This window comes from Carassius carassius, chromosome 37, assembly GCF_963082965.1.
Source record: "Carassius carassius chromosome 37, fCarCar2.1, whole genome shotgun sequence".
In the NCBI taxonomy this organism is placed as follows: domain Eukaryota; kingdom Metazoa; phylum Chordata; class Actinopteri; order Cypriniformes; family Cyprinidae; genus Carassius; species Carassius carassius.
In genome coordinates, this window is record NC_081791.1 from 24,632,373 (window position 1) to 24,650,851 (window position 18,479).

An 18,479-nucleotide genomic window follows, 5' to 3' on the forward strand; every position below is an offset into this window, starting at 1 on the left:
TTTATTATACTTTAAATTATCATTTATTTTCTGTGATGCAAAGCTGAATTTTCAGCATCATTACTCCATTCTTCAGTGTCACATGTGACATCCGGTCTATCACATGATCCTTTAGAAATCATTCTAATATGTTCTGCTGTAATGTGTGTGTGTGTGTGTGTGTGTGTGTGTGTGTGTGTGTGTGTATATATATATATATGCTAAATCATGAACACAATGACAGGGTGAAATGGGCTGTGATGCATGGGGCGCCAGGTAAAATCTTGCCTAGGGCAGCAAATTGGTCAGGGCCGGCCCTGATAACCGCTTCAGAACTGTATTAGGGGTTGGGGATGCACTTCTGATGCTTGACACGATGAGACTGAAGAACCGTAGGTGTCCACATTCAAAGTGTCAGAAGATTCAACTGATGTAAAATAACAGGACCGATATTATGATCCTGTCAAGAAAGTAAATGGGGTCTATTTTTTCATGTCATGTTTACTTTAAGGGAGGCGTCAAGGAAAGTGAGAATGACATGAGCACATACAGTATGACCAACCGTATTTACATAACATACAGAGAATTTAAAGGTATAGTAGCAGATGCTTCTGGCTACTGAAGCTCAATTTCATGAGTTGCTGCATTCCAAAATGTGTGTTTGCAAAGCATTAGCCAAGAATGCACATCTGCATTTGCATGTTTGTGTAGTTTTTGGCCAAAGGGTCAAAGAAAAAGTGGAAAATAGTGCTGCATAACTAAATAAAAATAAAAACTTATTAGATTTAGAACTTATTAGATAGAAGACCAATAGATGGACGGACGGACGGACGGACAGATAGATAGATAGATAGATAGATAGCAGACTGACTGACAGATAGATAGATAGATAGATAGATAGATAGATAGATAGATAGATAGATAGATAGATAGATACTGTTATTGTAGAATAAATTTCATCACACAGGATTTGGGTCACACCTCTCAGCCATAACTAAAAGTATATGTATTCTTGAGGAAAAGAATAAAATGCTGGAGAGTGTACAATGGAGTACTGTAAGGCCTGTAGAAGTGGTGTGTGGAGCAGTGGGCATAAGCAGCCCTGAGAGCCACTAACACACATGAAAAGCTCTGTCACTTGAACTACAGGCATGTGTTAATCAACATCTCCATGCGCTTCCTCTCCCTTGTTACTCAGCGGCATTAGTCTCCCCGCGCTCTTCCTCTGTCTAATTTGCTTTTCGTATTCACTCTTTTCTCCTCCTCCCCCCATGACTCATCTCGTTCCTCTCAGCCTTCTCTTTGCGTTCTGCTTTTTATACTCATCTCTCCTTGTTCTGTTTATTCTGGCTGTGTCTTTAACTAGCACACACACAAACACACACACACACACACACCTGTCATTGAAGTATTGAGCTCAGTGGCTGGGTAAGGTCTCTCTCACACACACAGGCACATGCATATCTCTCTTTATAAGCACTTATAAAGAAAATAGTCTGCAATTAATTTTATAGTTTGCTTATTTTGATTTGTCTAAAAGGTGGAATATATATAGTTTTAATTACATGTGACTTACCATCACACAAAGTCCTTTTATATGAAATGCACATGTTCAGTCCCTGTGAAGATTTTATTTAAATAACAGCTGCCTTTGTGAGCTGTGATGAGGTCTCTCCGGGGGCCGCAGGTTAAATTCTCTTTCCGTCGGCGCTAATATGCATGTTTGCTGGCAGACATTTGAGCTGCAGATTATCCTCATTTACATTTCAACTCAGAGTCAATTTAACTCATTTGCGATTTATTCCGCTGGAACTTCTTTCTTTGTTATTACTTTGCTTTTTACTTTGCCCTTTCGCTATTCTGAATAAATACTGCTTAAATACAACTAAAGCATTTCACTTTATACGAGTCACGCTTGACAGTGCATTACAACAAAAATTTTAATGTGTTGGTATGCAGTTGATTGAGTGCTCTGGGTAGTTGTCAGGGTGTTGCTAAGGTTTTGCATTGCACTCTCAGAAGAGCCCAGCCCTCAATCTATAAATAAAATACAAATACTATATAAAAAACACTATAATAGAATATACATACAACTAAAATAACACCAGTTGTTATGCAGTTGCTAGCCACATTCAAAATCACCCATCCTCCAATCTATAGCTTTTCTAATGCTGCCTATTTGCTACATGCATCCTTTGAGACTAATACTGTCATTTTGCAAGTAATGAAATTGAATTTTAGATGCTGAGTTTAGACGGTCAATCTAATCCATATGTGGTGCAGCTACATTGGTTGCCATAGTAATGAAAGCATCAATATGATGTCTAACAATGGGAGAGAATGCTGTAAAGGCAAAAAAGACAGAAAACGGGAAAGGTTGGCATTATCTTTGCTTATATGCATATTCATATAACATTTGCTGTGTCTGAAGCCGCTCACTCATTCACTACTTGGGCGTTTTTTACTGTTAAGACGAACAACTGAACAGTTCTGAGTCAGATACAGCATAAAATTGGATTTGCTTCTGATTTGGGAATGTATGGAAGAAAACAATATTACAGTACTGTAGTTATTTCCATTTCTCCACTCCCACCTTGTTTAACAAAATCACAGCCTCCTGGTTCAATCCAGTTATGTTGAAGGTGTCCCCTGCCTCTCCGTCCACAATCATAAAATCCATCCGAGCGTTTTCACCCAGGTCTGCATCTGTTGCCGACAGACGACCGATCTCCACCCCGGGGATGGCCAGCTCAGAGACAGAAAATGACCACATACCTGCAGGAAACAGAGATGGTGTAGAAAATAATCAGGCAAAAACACTAAAATTAGAACATCATCATTAAACTCATTATATGCGTAAGGCATTCATACAATCAATCTGACCTCCATCCTAAACTAGACTTTTATATATATATAATAAAGACACTGCAAAGGAAGCCATGCCTTGCCTTTTGTTCTCACAGTTTTTTTTTTTTTTTGTAGTTATAAGACAGTTTAATAACCGGCTCTTCTGTCTTCTTGTGCGGCAGCTATATCGCGGGCCAAAAATAACACTCTAAAAAGAGAAAACCTGCCTGAGTCTGTTTAAACCTAATTAGAGCCCGCAAATAACGCAGGCAATCTACTGCATTCCATATGAGAATGAAAAGTGTTTCTCATCTCACACGAGAGACACGCATCAGATCTTATACCATGATCAATCACCATAACAAAAACAAATGTGTTTCCAAAGAGCTCTGAGTGGTTCTCAGCTAACTTTATCTGCTTTCTAGGGTGTTTTGGGTGGTTGCTTACTGAATCAAGTCAAAAGAGTGATATTCTGATCCATAATCATTTATGCATGTACCACAAATGGATCATTTTTTTAGATTATTTATTTTTATTGGATCAATCCCTAATTTTAAATATGAGTAACAGTAAGTGTGATAAAAGCGCCACGTACAACATCTATTTGTTACAGTAGATAGATAGATAGATAGATAGATAGATAGATAGATAGATATATAGATAGATAGATAGATAGATAGATAGATAGATAGATATAATTGCCTTAGTTTTAGAAACAGAATGTTTGAGGAGCATCACTACAGTATTCGCTGCAAAAACACTAATTATTAATTCCACAAATTCCAAACATGCTTTTGGAAAGAGGATATCAGAGAGGCAGAATAAGAAAGATCCAAAAAAAGAGAGTGTTATAGAAATATAAAGCAGGACATTGATGATTCCTTGCTTCTTTTAAGAGCCAAATTTGCTCCAAAACAGAAAATGAATCACGCAAACAACAAAGGCTGAGACAGTGTGATTCACCAGAGGCAGTTTGTGCCAGCTAATAACTCCTAACATTCATTAAAGCTGAGCGCAGCCAAGAGAAGATGATCACAGAAACACACTGTGGGAATACAATATGGCTTCTTTGCACAGTGTATTAACACTGTGTATTATTCAGAGGAGGAGAAAGGGATGAGGAGAGATTAGGGGAGAGATAGAAAGAACAAAAGAGGAAATGGCAGCAGGAGAGCCGGGAAACGAAAGGGAAAATAGGTAGAGAAAGCGAAAGACAGAAAGGCAGAGAGTATGTATTCATGTAGGAGGGAGGGAGGGAGAGGGTGGAAGACGTATTGTGTGTCTCCAAGCTGTATTTTTCAGCTGCGTTTTTGCTGCGTACTGATGCGGAAAGCTCTGAACTTTAAATAAAATATTAATCGCGTGGATTTTGAAGAGAGGATCTGTAGGGAAGGCTGATGGAAGCCGTGGCACTCTACAGACAGGCCGAAGCCTTCTGAAAGAGACGCAACACAGATTATCATTATCTCTGGCACGGTGATAATAGTCGCCAGATTCATCAACACCATAATCTACTTCATAATTATGATATGCACTATGATACTCTAGTCCTTCCTCTGTGGGCTTATGAGAGTCAATCTTTGTAGCGATGGCCATTAAACAATCATTGTTGTGTTTGGAATAAATATCACTAATCATTAGCTATGGGTCCCTGCAGCAGTTTTAAATACTCTTTTACTGTTTGAGTGTACTTGGTAGGGCACATCACTAGTCCCACGGATGAAATGCAATAATATTTCACAATTTACAGCGCATTCAGTAATATTGTGAAATATTATTACAAATTAAAAGAACTGTTTTCTATTTGAATATATGTTGAAATGTAATTTATTTTGTGTGATGCAAAGCTGAATTGTCAGTATCATTACTCTAGTCTTCAGTGTCACATGATCCTCTTTGTTTAGATTATTAAATATGGTTTGCGATGAGGGGAAAACAATAAAAAGGACACATAAAGACATTTGAACTATAAGTGATGAATGCATGGTCAAAAGTCTCAACATTAAAGTGTCTGAAGTTGTAGAAACACCCACATATGACAAGGTTAAAGATAAAACGCCAAACTAGGATTTGATACTTGCTAGTCAGTGATAGTATTTGATGTCCATTTTCCCAGGATAGAAATAAAAAGAACATGTTAAACATCTGTTAAAAGTTCATTATACAACATCCATTGCGCAAAAGGTTCTTTAAAGTGAAAAAAGTTTATTTAGATTATTAAAAAGTTCTTCCAGAAAAGATTTATAGAAATGTAGTATGACATCACTTGTTCACCTATGGTTTCTCTGCAGTGAATGGGTGCTGCCAGAATAAGAGTCTAAAAACCTGATAAAAACATCACAACAAACCACAAGTAATCCACATGACTATAGTCCATCAAAGCGAAGGGTGTGTGTTTGAAAGAAATGCATGAAGAAAAAAATCATCTACATACTGAATGACCTAAAGGTGAGTAAAAAGGTCAGCAGATGTAAAAATTTTGTGTGAACTATTCCTTTAAATACTGTTTACTGAAATGTTCTGTGGGGAACCCATAAATGATTCTTCTACGGAATCGCTGTGAAAACCCCTCATTAGAAGCCATTATTTTTAAGAGTGTAAAGAGCTAACAAACACACACACACACACACACACACACACACTAAAAGCTACAAACCTCCAATTTCGGTTTTATGGGGTCCACAGGAGGAGAAGAAGTCTTCTCTGTATCTTTGTTGGTGCAAACAATGCTGCGTGTCTCCTTGTTTCTGACTAACGAGGTGGAAAACAAGCAAGCGTCAAACCCGGCAATTCCAACAAACACGAGCATTCTAATCTTTTCTGTAAACTTCAGAAACTTCAGCATTCAAAAACCAGGGGAATCACCCAGTTTGTTGGCATCTGTGCCTTTTTATCAGCGTCGTACAAAATCGTACAAAAAATAAAAATGTTCCTGTCAGTCTTTTAGACCAGGTTTTTTGCAGGTGTTACAGAAGCTCGGTCGAGTCGAGTCTGAACAGTTCTGGATGATGATTTGTATCGCCAAAATGAGCTGACTTGTCTAACTCGGGGGGCCATGTTGAGTTACGAGTCTCACTGGAACTCACTGGACCTCTCTAGCTCAGAGGTGACTCAAGCGGTGCGAACAGCTCCGGGCTTTGTTTACTCACTCACACACGCATTTATTAAAGCCGACAGATATGGACTGACAGAAACCCATAAGCCTTATCAAATCCACAGTCACTCACTCTCACCTCTCAGACTTTGATATCTCACACACACAGCACATACCGCAACCGTCTTATCTTCATAGAAATCATCAAATATTTCATACACACGTACACACAGATGCTCCCTACGCCCAAGACACCAAACCACGCTTTTTATATATTTCCTTCAAACACACAGCGCAGGGGTTTTTAGCGCTTGGAAAGAGCTGCGCTGAGAATGAAAACAGTCACAGATCACGGGTCAGTGGGTGCAAGGCTTGTTTGAGAGATTTAGTGACACTATTTACAACACTGTGAATCGGCTCCTGTTGAGAGTCAGGGCACTACGTCCTTAACACATCAGCCAGACCTGGAAATAAAGCACAGCATCCTGAGAGGCACACAGGATGTGGTTGAGATGATCAGCGACTTGTTTGTTTTCTCTGTGATCACTGTCAGATCCTGCAGAGCGCTGAATCGCTTAAGAGGATCATCGTACACAATCACTGTACACTGGTTTTCCAGTTCTGGCCCAACTCTACACAATGGCTTTCTAATATAAAACACTTGATTTAACTCTTTAAGAGAGGCTACAAGACCAGAATTTACCATTTAAAGTAAGTCAGTTTATTCTGGCACTATATTTATAATGCTATTTTACAGCCATGATTATATAGCTCATTCAATGGAGAAACACCAAAAGGTATTTAAATGTTCGTCTAAATTAAGATCGTATTTCAAATATGGAAAAAAATCAGACAAATTGTCATTATATACTGTGCTTTTTTAACTTAAACATGGTTGGTCTTGCTATGCACATGCACAGTCAGATGCTCAATTAAATGTGTTAAATTAGGTTTGAGTTTTTGAATGTTTTTAAAAGAAGTCTGTTATGCTCACCAAGCCTGCATTTATTTGGTCCAAAATACTGTAAAAACAGTAACGTGAAATATTATTCAAATTTCTTGTCAGTTTTGATCAATTTAATGCATCCTTGCTGGATAAAAGTATTAATTTCTTCTTCTATCGACCCCACACTTTTGAACAGTAGTTTAGGTTAGTTAAATCTGTGTTAAATAACAGGTGACAGTCTGGCCGGGATTCTGGATGACATAATTTCTGACACAATTTTACTTAACACTGCATTAAAAAGCATTAGCATGCACCTTAATTATTATTCATACATTATTAGAACTGTCAAAGATATTGTGTTAACTTAATGTGTTACCTTAGGAGATGAATTAAATATGTTTTAGAGCACAATTTTTGAAAGACAGTTAACACATTTATCTAACATTTTTCCCTTAGATATTTTATTTATAGGCCTTTTTGCCTTTTATTATATAGGATAGGGGAAGAAGAGAGAGAAAGAAGAAGAACAGAATCAGAAAATGAACACGCAGGTCGCATTTGAACCAGCATTCCTGTGATCATGTGGCTCTTAAATGTGCAAATGAGCACATCGGCTGAATTCAGAATATCATAAATTTATGCTATACTGTATGTGCCAGAAATAGCATGCTAGTGTGCTCTCTATCCCTTGTGCCATTATATATCACTGTGTGACATTATAACCAATTAATTCTCTCTTGTGCAATATCTAAAAACGGCAATTAGAGAGTGGGTGTCTCATAAAAACTAGAGTGTCAAACAATCACATTTAATTGAATTAATTACATGGAATGCAAATTAATTAATCAAATGAATTGCAAATTAAATGCACATCTCTATATTTTCTTAGAAGAATTTACAAATGAAGGTAATTTAAGATATTATTGTGACAAAAAATAACAATAGACATTACAAAAAGTTAATTTTGTAGGTAATATCTAGTTTGTTACTGAACTGATGTAGTACTTTTGCCTTGTAGCAGGAAAAATACTTTATTTTACATGGGCATTAATGTTATTTTGATTACGTTGCCACATTAAGGCAAAATATTAAATAGCGCAAAACAAATTGATCAGGGTCGTAGGAAAATGCACCTTTGCGCTCAACTAGACAAGATCAAGTCAGTCAAAATTAAAATTAATCTTGCACATAAAATATCAAACAAAGCATAGAACTCAAAATACTAACAAAGTAGTTATACCTTAACCTATGCCAGTTCTTTTTTGAGAATCGAATACATACTGTACAGCGCGACCAAGCTATACCGATTCCCAAATGAATTAATCATATGAACCGGTTCCAAAACGAAGGACTCTTGAGTCTTTAAATTCATAAGGCGACCAATCAGATTGACAAACAAATCATTCCTAAAGTTCTCCAAAGACGTGAATCAAAAATGGCACGTATACATACAATGAATTTTTCACAAGCAGGTTCTTCGTAGTGAATCAAACACAATGTGTTCCCCAGTGTGCATGCACGGGGAAGAGACCGGTCTCCCGAGGAGGGGCGCGTAGGGCTTTTAAACAGCAGCGGTGATGAGGCTCCATTTTCATCAGGTGCGCCCCATCACATGCCGCCAGCCCTGGCTCATCCAGCACCCCTCCTCTCTCACACACCCACTCCTGTCGGGAGCCTGATAAAGGGCGGCGATTTAGGACGGGGTGCCGATGATAATCAGGGAGGAGGCAGCTGACTCGTCACAACATACACACAACAAAGTATAAGAGAGAAAGTGGTCCAAGCAACTGACCGTCTGACTGACCCTGCTGTAGTGTAGACGATCAGAATACAAACTCAGTAAGAGAATCTAAATAGAGACAAAATAGAAATGTGTCCTGTTATCAGTGCTAAGGGAACCCCAAAAACTGAACAAGAATAAATAAATAAACTTGGAGTGACCCATACTGCTACTTTGGGGGAAATATTTCAATTTAATGCTCTGGCTCTTTTTTCCATTATCCAGTTTTTAATTAACCATTTGAAACTGCTTTTAGGCTCATTTTTAAGCATGACCAAGTGTGTCATGCCCTGTTTTAACATTTTAATATTTGATATTGGTTGTGCAGGAATGGGTTTTAATGAAGTTATTACTTTATGATTTTTACTTGATATTTGCCACACTAAAACTTTATTATATATATTATAAACTTTATAAAGTTTTTTTATATAAGAAAAAATCCTAAGTGACCAGGGGGCAGTGAGAGTAATTTAATGGTTTTAAAATGTGCAGAAAATAACCAACTGTAACTAATTTGCAGTCTTTTTTATATATTCAGAGTTTCAATCAGCTGGTGAGACGAGGAAAATTCACCACTTCACTGGGTGTTAAACAGTTTTCACTGTCAAGCTGCTGCTTAATTAATCACAAACCTATGGGGCTAATATGGAGTTTGAGGTATGAATCAGCAGACACAAGAAAAAATATGATTGAACAAATCACAAAATGTTTCGTGAATTAATCTGGGCTGAGTTTCCCAAAAGCTTCGTAAGCCTAAGAAGTTCGTAAAAATGATCGTACGACTGATCTTAATATTACGGTCTGTTTCGCAAAAGCATCGTAACTTAAGTAGCACTTGAAAATCAACCTATCCTCCAACCAATACGCTCGTATAGGTCATTTGTCCAAATCCCTGAAATACGACCCATCAGAGCATATACTACAATTGCGCCCCTATCGGCAAAAGGTCGTTTTCATATTAATGTTTTGTACTCTTTTATTTGCACTGTGATTTGTGTTTCGTGTAGCTCAGTTGATAGATTATTGCGTTATACCATGATATGCAATCATGCTATCATGGGTTCGATCCCAGAGAACGGATGTGCACGTAAAATGTATATGCTCAATAAATCATAATTTAGCATGATTTCTGTGAGGGTTAGGTTTAGGGGTGGGGTTAGGTGTGGTCATTCGAACGAATAAGCCACCTAGTAAAATATGTACAAATTACTGTGAGATTGGTGTAAAAAGTCCACACATTGCATTTAAATAAACGTGCGTTTTGATTGGTAATGACGTAATATGTCATTTCATTATTTTTATGCCCGCTAGAGGCTGCTTAACTTTAAAACGTAAATATAGGTCATAATAAGGTGCTTGCACAAACGACCTATATGGTCATTTTTTGTTGGAGGACAGGCTCTTGAAAATCATTGTAGATCTACGAGTGCTCTGGAGTAATCGTTAAGCCCTAAGTGCATCGTAAGAAGACAGATTTATGCAGTCACCTGCAGGACAATCGGCAAATTACACCTTTAACTTGAATCAAGCGCAATGTGATTATAATATACAAGGATTTGATTGTGCTTTATCGTACACTTTATGACTATTTTTTGTTTTTATTAATTTAAAAATGAAATAATTAAAAAGGGCAGAAAAAATAGAAATACACATTTAAATTAGATGACTGAAAAAATATATATAATAATAAAAAAACGAATAAAATAAGTAATCAATTCAAAGACTGGGGGAAAAAATATGTCAATGTCTTGCTGAAGTGCATGAAAACCAACTATGTATTTGACCCGAAAATAACGTCTCACTCTCTCTCTCTATACTGTGTATAAATAAATAAATGTAAATAAATGTATGGATTTAGCAGACACTTTTATCTAAAGCGACTTGTAGTACATTCAGGCTAACATTTTTTACCTAACATAATATATAAATATATAAAGTATATAAAGTATATTATATATTATTATGTAAAGTATAATATTATACAGTATAATATAATATAATATTGTATTGTATTATAGTTATTATATCCAAGTTGTCTGTCTGGAACGCAGCATTAGGTTAACGTTAATAAACGATTGTTTACTACAATTACGAGCCATTCTATAAGGTGACATTTTAGCACTTGACAAACGGACAGCGACTCCTAAGTAGCACTTAAATCACAGCTACGTGCGACTGTGTTAAGTGCATTTTTGGGAAACGCACGTGAAACAATAACGAACGATCACAAAATGACTCATAAAAAAAACGTTCTTAAGCTCTAAGATCAATTGTTATCGGGAAACCTGGCCCTGATCTACCAATCGTTAACCCTGTTCAAAAGATCACACACTTTTGACATATAATTTTGTATGTCGCCTCCCTGAACATCAAAATGTCTCTGTTCTTTGGTTTCCCAGCATGCTCTGCACATTTGACTTCCTCCCCATACTTAATGTCTTAAAGCTGACATTCAACTTTTCTGGCGGACTCAAACACAAACTATCACAAGTGTTTAATGATGTTTAAGGAGGCAACATGCAACATTAATAAAACAAGGATATGTAAAACACACACAAATATCTTGTTTCTATGTTTTACATAAGCTTGTCATTATTATTATTACTTTATTTCAGCTTTATTTCATGTTTTTAAATAATAGTTTTAGTTTTTACAACCAAACTGCACTAGACTGGACTAAACTAGACCAGACCAGCTTAGATGACTAGAATCAAACAAGGTTCGGTAAACTAGAATAAAACGGTGCAGTGTACTAAACCAGCTTTTATACATTTCATGCTGTTCTTTGTAAGAGAAACAAACAACAGGTGGCTTGAGCATTTGTGATTAGAGGGATTGATTCAGGAAGTCGATGAACAGAAGTAAATATATTATTGAAGCGCAACAAATATGATACACCATCATATTCAGCACATTTCTAGGGAAATAATCCATTTCGAACAGTTCAGACTGGCGATTGAATTTATGCAGCTAAGTAATTGTGTAAGTCATGACTCTCTTGTGTACAACTGATAAGATCACATCCCAATCACACAGAATATAATTCAGCAGACGCAAGTCAGCCCCTCATGTGTCATCTTCTGACATCACGCCCACAGTCTCCAAACCACCACTCGCGTCTTTGAGCTGTCAATCAATTACTGCAATAAGACAGCATCCGCAGCATGAATAGTATGTGTGTAATAAGCTTTCTGTGGCTAACAATTGGACAGAAGTGCAGTCAGGAAAATAGGGCCAAGTGATTTAAAGTAGAAGAGAAATAAAGCATGAATCTATTTCAAAAGGTTACATCATGTCACACACAAACCTGAACGCCCACTTCTCTTCTCTTCCTGCTGGTTAGTCTGACCGTGGACGTGGAAACAGCACTTGTGATGTTAGCAAACAGTGCACTGCGTGTCATTAGAGCAACTAATGGAAAGGGTGTATGCTGACGGGGATATAAAGAGCCCACACTGAGACTCTTTGATCTTCACAACAAAATAGCTATTGAATTCAGAGTTTATATGCTCTGAAAGAGAGCTCATGGAAAATAAATGAGACTAGACTAAGACTGAAACAGAACAGAGGACACTATACAAGACCAGAATATGAGTAGACCAGATCATAATAGAGGTTTGTTTAATTATATCTATTTAGCTCCAATTTTTTTTTTTGTTTATATTTTATATTTTGTTTTTTGCAATTTTGGTGACTTTAATATTATTTCAGTTAGTTGCCGAGGCATTTGTTTTTCATTTAATACGTATGTTTCACTGAATTTAAGCTTTATGTCAATTAATAATAACCAATTAAATAATAACCTAGTATTAGTTAACTAAAACAGATTACTAGATGACTAGAAAAGAAAGTTACTTACACCAGACTAGAGAATAAACAGTGTGGTGTACTAAAATAGAATAGAAGAAAGTTAAGTTGACTAGACTATACTATACTGGAACAGACAGAGTAGACAAGACTAGACTAAACCAGACCAGATTAGATCATTATAATAGAACAAGTATACTAGAAAAAATTAAATAAAACAGTGCAGTATAGCAGAATAGATCAGGTCAGACTAGACCAGATTAAATGAGATGATACAATTAAATAAATAGACTAGACTAGAATAGACAACACAGATGGGAGAAGAACAGCAAACACTAGAATAGAATAGAATAGAATAGAATAGAATAGAATAGAATAGAATAGAATAGAATAGAATAGTGGTGTGGGGTAGACTAAATTAGATGTGGTTGTTCATAGAATAGAATAGAATAGAATAGAATAGAATAGAATAATGGAGTAGACTAGAGTATAATATATGACCCTTCATAGAATAAAATAGAATTGTAAAACTAATTAGATTAGAGATAAATTAGACTAGAACATAACAGAGTATACTAAACTGGACTAGGAGAGGTTAAAATAATATTAAATAGAGTAATAAAGTAAAGCAGATTAAAGCACAACTAAGAAAGAAAAAATGTAATAGTGGAGTGGAATAGACTATATTAGATATGATACTTCATAGAATAGAATAGAATAGAAAACTATGTAGATTAGAGATAAACTAGACTAGAAAATAACACTAAAGTAGACTAAACTGTACTAGACTAAACCTGTCTAGAATAGACAACTACAATAAAATTAAATAGAGTCATAAAGTAAAGCAAAATAGAATAGTGAAGTAGACTAGATTAGAAATGATACTTCATAGAATAGAATATAAAAGATTGCAATAGAATAGAATAGTAGACTAGATTAGATATCATCCCTCACAGAGCAGAACATAACAGAATAGAACAAAATAGAACAGAACAGAACAGAATAGAATAGTATATTATAGAATAGTAAAATTTAGTACATTAGAGATAAACTACACTAGAACATAACAAAGTACACTAAACTGGACTCGACTAAATCTGCCCAGATTAGACAACTGGAATAAAACAAAGCTCAGTAGACTAGACTAGGACAGATAAGCAGTGTAATAAAGTCCAGCAGATAACAAGAATAGATTACAACAGAATAGAATATTTTCAACAGAATGAATTGTGGACTAGAGTAGACAGACTAGATTAGACTGGGTTTTTATTTGTTCTGGAGCAGGGCTTGATGTGTGACTCACTTTGAGTGAAGCGGGGCGGGTTGTCATTGACGTCACTGAGGTGCACAGTGAGAGTGGTGGTCCCTGTCAGACCCCCTTGATGGCCACCCATGTCTCTTGCCTGGAGCACCACCTGGTACTGCGCCTGAGCTTCCCTGTCCATGTCAGGCACTGCTGTGTGCACGATACCTGCCGAGAGAGACAGTGATGGGAACAGATCACTCAGAGCAAACATCACTTTGCTTTGGCAATACTGAGCAACTTTCATGCCAGTAAAGTAATTAGGTAAAACGAGAGAATTAAAAGGCATCACATTGAACATCCTACACCTCGCACTGCTGTCCTGCCCTGAGTTTCATTCACAGAAACTTTAGCAGAATACAGATCTGACTGCTTCTGATGGGTCAGACAGATATTACAGTGGATGGAACTGTCACTTGTTCTTACATGCCAGTGAATATTGTACATTTATTGTACATGCATTTATTGTCTTCATGCCTTGCAAAATATAAATCTTTGGTTTTCTGTGATGAATTCGAAAACCCTTGTTGCTGATCCTGCTGATTTTTTGACCAAGATAATTTTATCTAGCTAGGGAACATAGAGTCAAAATATGCTGAAAACACAAACCAATCAAATATATTTTGCCTGTGTCATCATTTTTTACAGAAAAAAGTGTTTTTATTAATCTTCTGAGATAAGTATGAAGTTTGTTTGGTAAATTTGTTAAAGGTTTTTATACATTTTTTATGTTTTTGTCTCACCAAGGCTGCATTCAATTGATCCAAAAAATAAAAGAAAATATAAAAACATTAAAAAAAGTATTATAATGATGATGATTATTATTTATATATAAATATATTTATTAATTGATTTATAAAAATTTTTTAAAATGTAATTTATTCCTGCAATTGCAAAGCTGAATTTTCAGCGTTCTTTGATAAACAGAAAGAACAGCATTTATATGAAAAATAAATAAAATTGAAAAATAGAAATCTTTTGTAACTAACGGAAATGCATGGCTGAATTTTTTTTTAAATGATGTGCCTGAGCAACTAAAATATAACGTTTTTGTTTTCTCTTTACATTTCAAGTGACAATGCAGGTAAATACATTTATTTCTAATTTTACAGTGTTTGTTATAAACATCAAACCAGAATTTAACACCATGAAGACACCAAGTGTATCATTGTTTGAGTGTTGCTAATGCAATCAGTACATACCCACGCACACGCGGCATCTTGTGTAAAACAACAAGTAATAATAGTTTTTTTTTAAACTGAAATACAGAAAATTAAGCAAGCAAAAGCAATTACCACGCTGAGACAGACCATTGCAATCGTTGTGGTTGAGTTGCATTGTTCAGTTTCTTCTGCCTCAGGCTCAAATATATACTGCTCTGTTACAGTGCTTGCCATCTTGAGTATCAAAATGCATGACATGTTGTAAAAGAGGGGGCGTAGACAGTGGCGTGCACGGTGTGTGTGTGGGGGGGGGGGGGGGGGATTAATTGCTGATGGTAAAATGCCCGGTCTATGTGCCCCAAGAACGTGATTTCTACCGACATGGACTTTATGCCAGAAAGCTCTCGGATTTCATCAAAAATATCTTAATTTGTGTTCCAAAGATTAATGAAGGTTTTATAGGTTTGTAGTGACATGAGGGTAAGCAACTATTGACAGAATTTTAATTTTTCGGTGCACTATTCCTATAAGGTTAGCTGCAAAAAATAACCTCATCCATGCCTTCTCATCACTGCTGTTTCACTGCATGGATCATTTTTTGACTTTGCTAAAAATAGCATAATATATCTGCAGATATTTAAGAAACATGCTAAGTTCACATACTGTACTTGTTTCCCAGATAAACAATGCTAACACCAGTTATTCTACTTTGAAATGTGTCACCCTGGGTTGCCAGTTGGTGGAAAACACAGTGTATAGGACCATTCACACAGAACGTGTCTTTAATTATAAAAAAGCACAGTATAAAATGCCTCCTCCGTCATGTTGACATCAAATAAAATATCAATTTGCTACTGTAAACAAAACTTGCAATGCCCCTCCTGGGTTCTCTGATTGGTCCACTGTTCAGCATTGTAAAAATGCATGCGTGAGATGCTGCAAAATATGTGAGACACAAATGCAACTGTCATATACGTCTGTTTAGCATGTGTTTACACAGAAAAACAATGGAAAATTAGCGCACTGGAGCTATGTGCATAAACTTAGCCTCTACTAATTTGACCAATTAGCAGTTAACCAAATCAGTCTTATATTTTAGTGTAATCAAAAAAAAAAAAAAATGGGCCAGTTAAAAAAAAAATAGATGATTAACTGTTAAGATTAGTCTAAACCTTTTATGCAACCGGCCCCTGAAATGGACAAGACGGATAAATCAGCTCATCAATTTACAGTGTGCACGGATTTCATTGTCATTCCTATCGCATGTCCTCAATCTGGCAACCTGCATGAGCATTGAGTCTAAGGAGGAGGAGCGGGAGAAACAACTCTCTCCACTATTTTAAATTTGGACCACTGTGCCTATGTCAGCTACTAGCCGTCAATATTATATACCACACTTTTGATGCCAAAAGAGGGTCTGCGTTGATGCAAACTGTTGGTAAAATTGGTCCTTTATAAACTAACCTTGAAAGACATAAAATAAAAGTTCTGCATTTCATCACCCTTTGAAAATGAAAAATATTGCATATCTAATCATAAAGAATTAAACCGAACACACACCTGACTGCGGGTCCACGGTGAAGTACTGCTGGCCTTGAATCACTGAATACACAAGTTTGGCACTATTCCCATACGTTGGGTCATCAGCATCTGTGGCTGTCACTTGAATAACCGATGTGCCTAAGGAAAGAGAGAGAGCGAGACGAAATAAGATATATTTTTTTGACAAACTCAAGGTTCAATGAGCATGTGAACCTCCGTCTTTTCTTCCAAACACAGCTGACAGCAGTCAGAGGGCATTTGTGTGTGTGTGAAGCCAAGCGCAGTACCAATGTTGGCCATCTCAGGGACGGTGGCGCTGTACGGGCCGCCCAGGAACAGAGGCGGGTTGTCATTGATGTCTTGCACACGGATGATGAACTGGGATGAGGGCTCCAGGGCTCGGCCGGTCTGTCGGTCTGTTGCCGTGGCGATAAGGCGGTACTGGTCCTTTTCCTCACGGTCTAGGGGTTTGGTGACGTGGATGTTCCCCGTTCTGCTGTCAATGACGAACACCGAACCGGCCCCCTCACCTTTTAATATGTATTTGGTTCGTCCATCACCTCTGTCCACACTTGAGTGAAGCTGGAGGAATGAAGATATGTCAGAAAATTCTCAAAGTCATCAACAAATTCCATTTTTATGAAGCCTGTATGTACAGTATAAAAAGCACTCATAATTCTTCATGATATATATTGTATTACAGCTGTTTTCACAATACTTTCATACTGTATATAATGTATTATATTCTAATTATTTTGTTGAAAACTTAAAAAAAATTAAATTATAAATTATATTTAATTACGTTTAATCACATATTATTCCTGAATGCTTAAAGAATCAGTAACGATGCAAGTGATACAGTAATATTAATATTTATATTATCTATTATTTTTTATGTATGCTGTCATTTGATATTAGGGGCGAATGAACATTCAAACTTAATATTAAATTCAATTACAAACTAATAAAAAATTCTATATTATAAGCTTTTTCTATATAAATACATTAAATATAACTTTAACTGCTTATTACTGTTGGCACATATATACCATTAAACATTTGTGGTCAGTATGATGTTTTAAAATCATAATAATAATAATAATTTTCAGCAGTCATTATTATTTGTAATAATATTTCACAATGTGACCAATTGTACTGTATTTTTGATCACATAAAGTATGCCTTGGTGAGTATTAGAGACTTCTTTCAAAAACCAACACTAAAGTAAAAAAAAAAAAATTGCTTAAGCCAGATACACATATTTATTTCTTATTCATAAATATTGCAACATTCCTGAAAGATGGCCGGTAGATCTAAAGTAGACTTTGAGATATGAAGAACAATATCCCCTAAATTTATAATGCATTTTATGCACAGGCACCACAGAAGGTGTTACCTAAATCTAATGCTATTTTCTCACTTGGCTAATATTCTTTTCTAAAAAACATCCCATGAAGATAATGACTTGAGAGACCGACTGGTTCCATGTGAATAAATAACTCCATGAGGTAATGAGATGTGTTTGTTGCTTTCAGTAACTGAGATCCTCTAAGGCCAAACCACACAAATGTAATATCCGAGTATAAAAAATGATATCGGGAAAAACTGTCCATAATAAATGAGCAGCTTCCTCGTTTTTGCAGCCATTGCTAATAAAAAGGCATTTGCTTTTTAATACTTTCCAACAAAGTCATAATTGCTCTGGTTGAGCTCTGGGCAGGCAGACTGATCCAGGATCACTGTGAAAGGGCACCTTTCACCAGGGGCTAAAAAAGACCTCTGCATCCAGATATCCAGTGTGCCTGATATGAGGAACACCAGGTGTTTTTGGACTGATAGGAGGCTGGTGATTGGCCGGGCAGAAAATTCATTAGCTCAGCCGACCAATAAGGTCACAGGGGAACTGTGAGGAACATGAACATGAATGTGCCAAATAAACCTGCAAAAACAAACAGACTTTGGCTACGTATATCACAGTAGATTAGGAGCTGCACAATGTTCACTACATACTGCAGTCT

General features: G+C 36.4%; 1 protein-coding gene across 1 annotated transcript in view; it reads right to left on the reverse strand.

Annotated features, from left to right (window-relative positions):
* Nucleotides 1–18,479, reverse strand: part of LOC132118482 (cadherin-11) — a 64,978-nt gene that overhangs the window by 12,919 nt on the left and 33,580 nt on the right. Inside the window, exons 3-6 of the mRNA XM_059528342.1 lie at nucleotides 16,749–17,043; nucleotides 16,480–16,599; nucleotides 13,757–13,924; nucleotides 2,573–2,754 (exon numbers count right to left, since the gene is read on the reverse strand). Coding sequence (XP_059384325.1) covers nucleotides 2,573–2,754; nucleotides 13,757–13,924; nucleotides 16,480–16,599; nucleotides 16,749–17,043 — 765 coding nt within the window. The remainder of the gene's footprint in view (nucleotides 1–2,572; nucleotides 2,755–13,756; nucleotides 13,925–16,479; nucleotides 16,600–16,748; nucleotides 17,044–18,479) is intronic.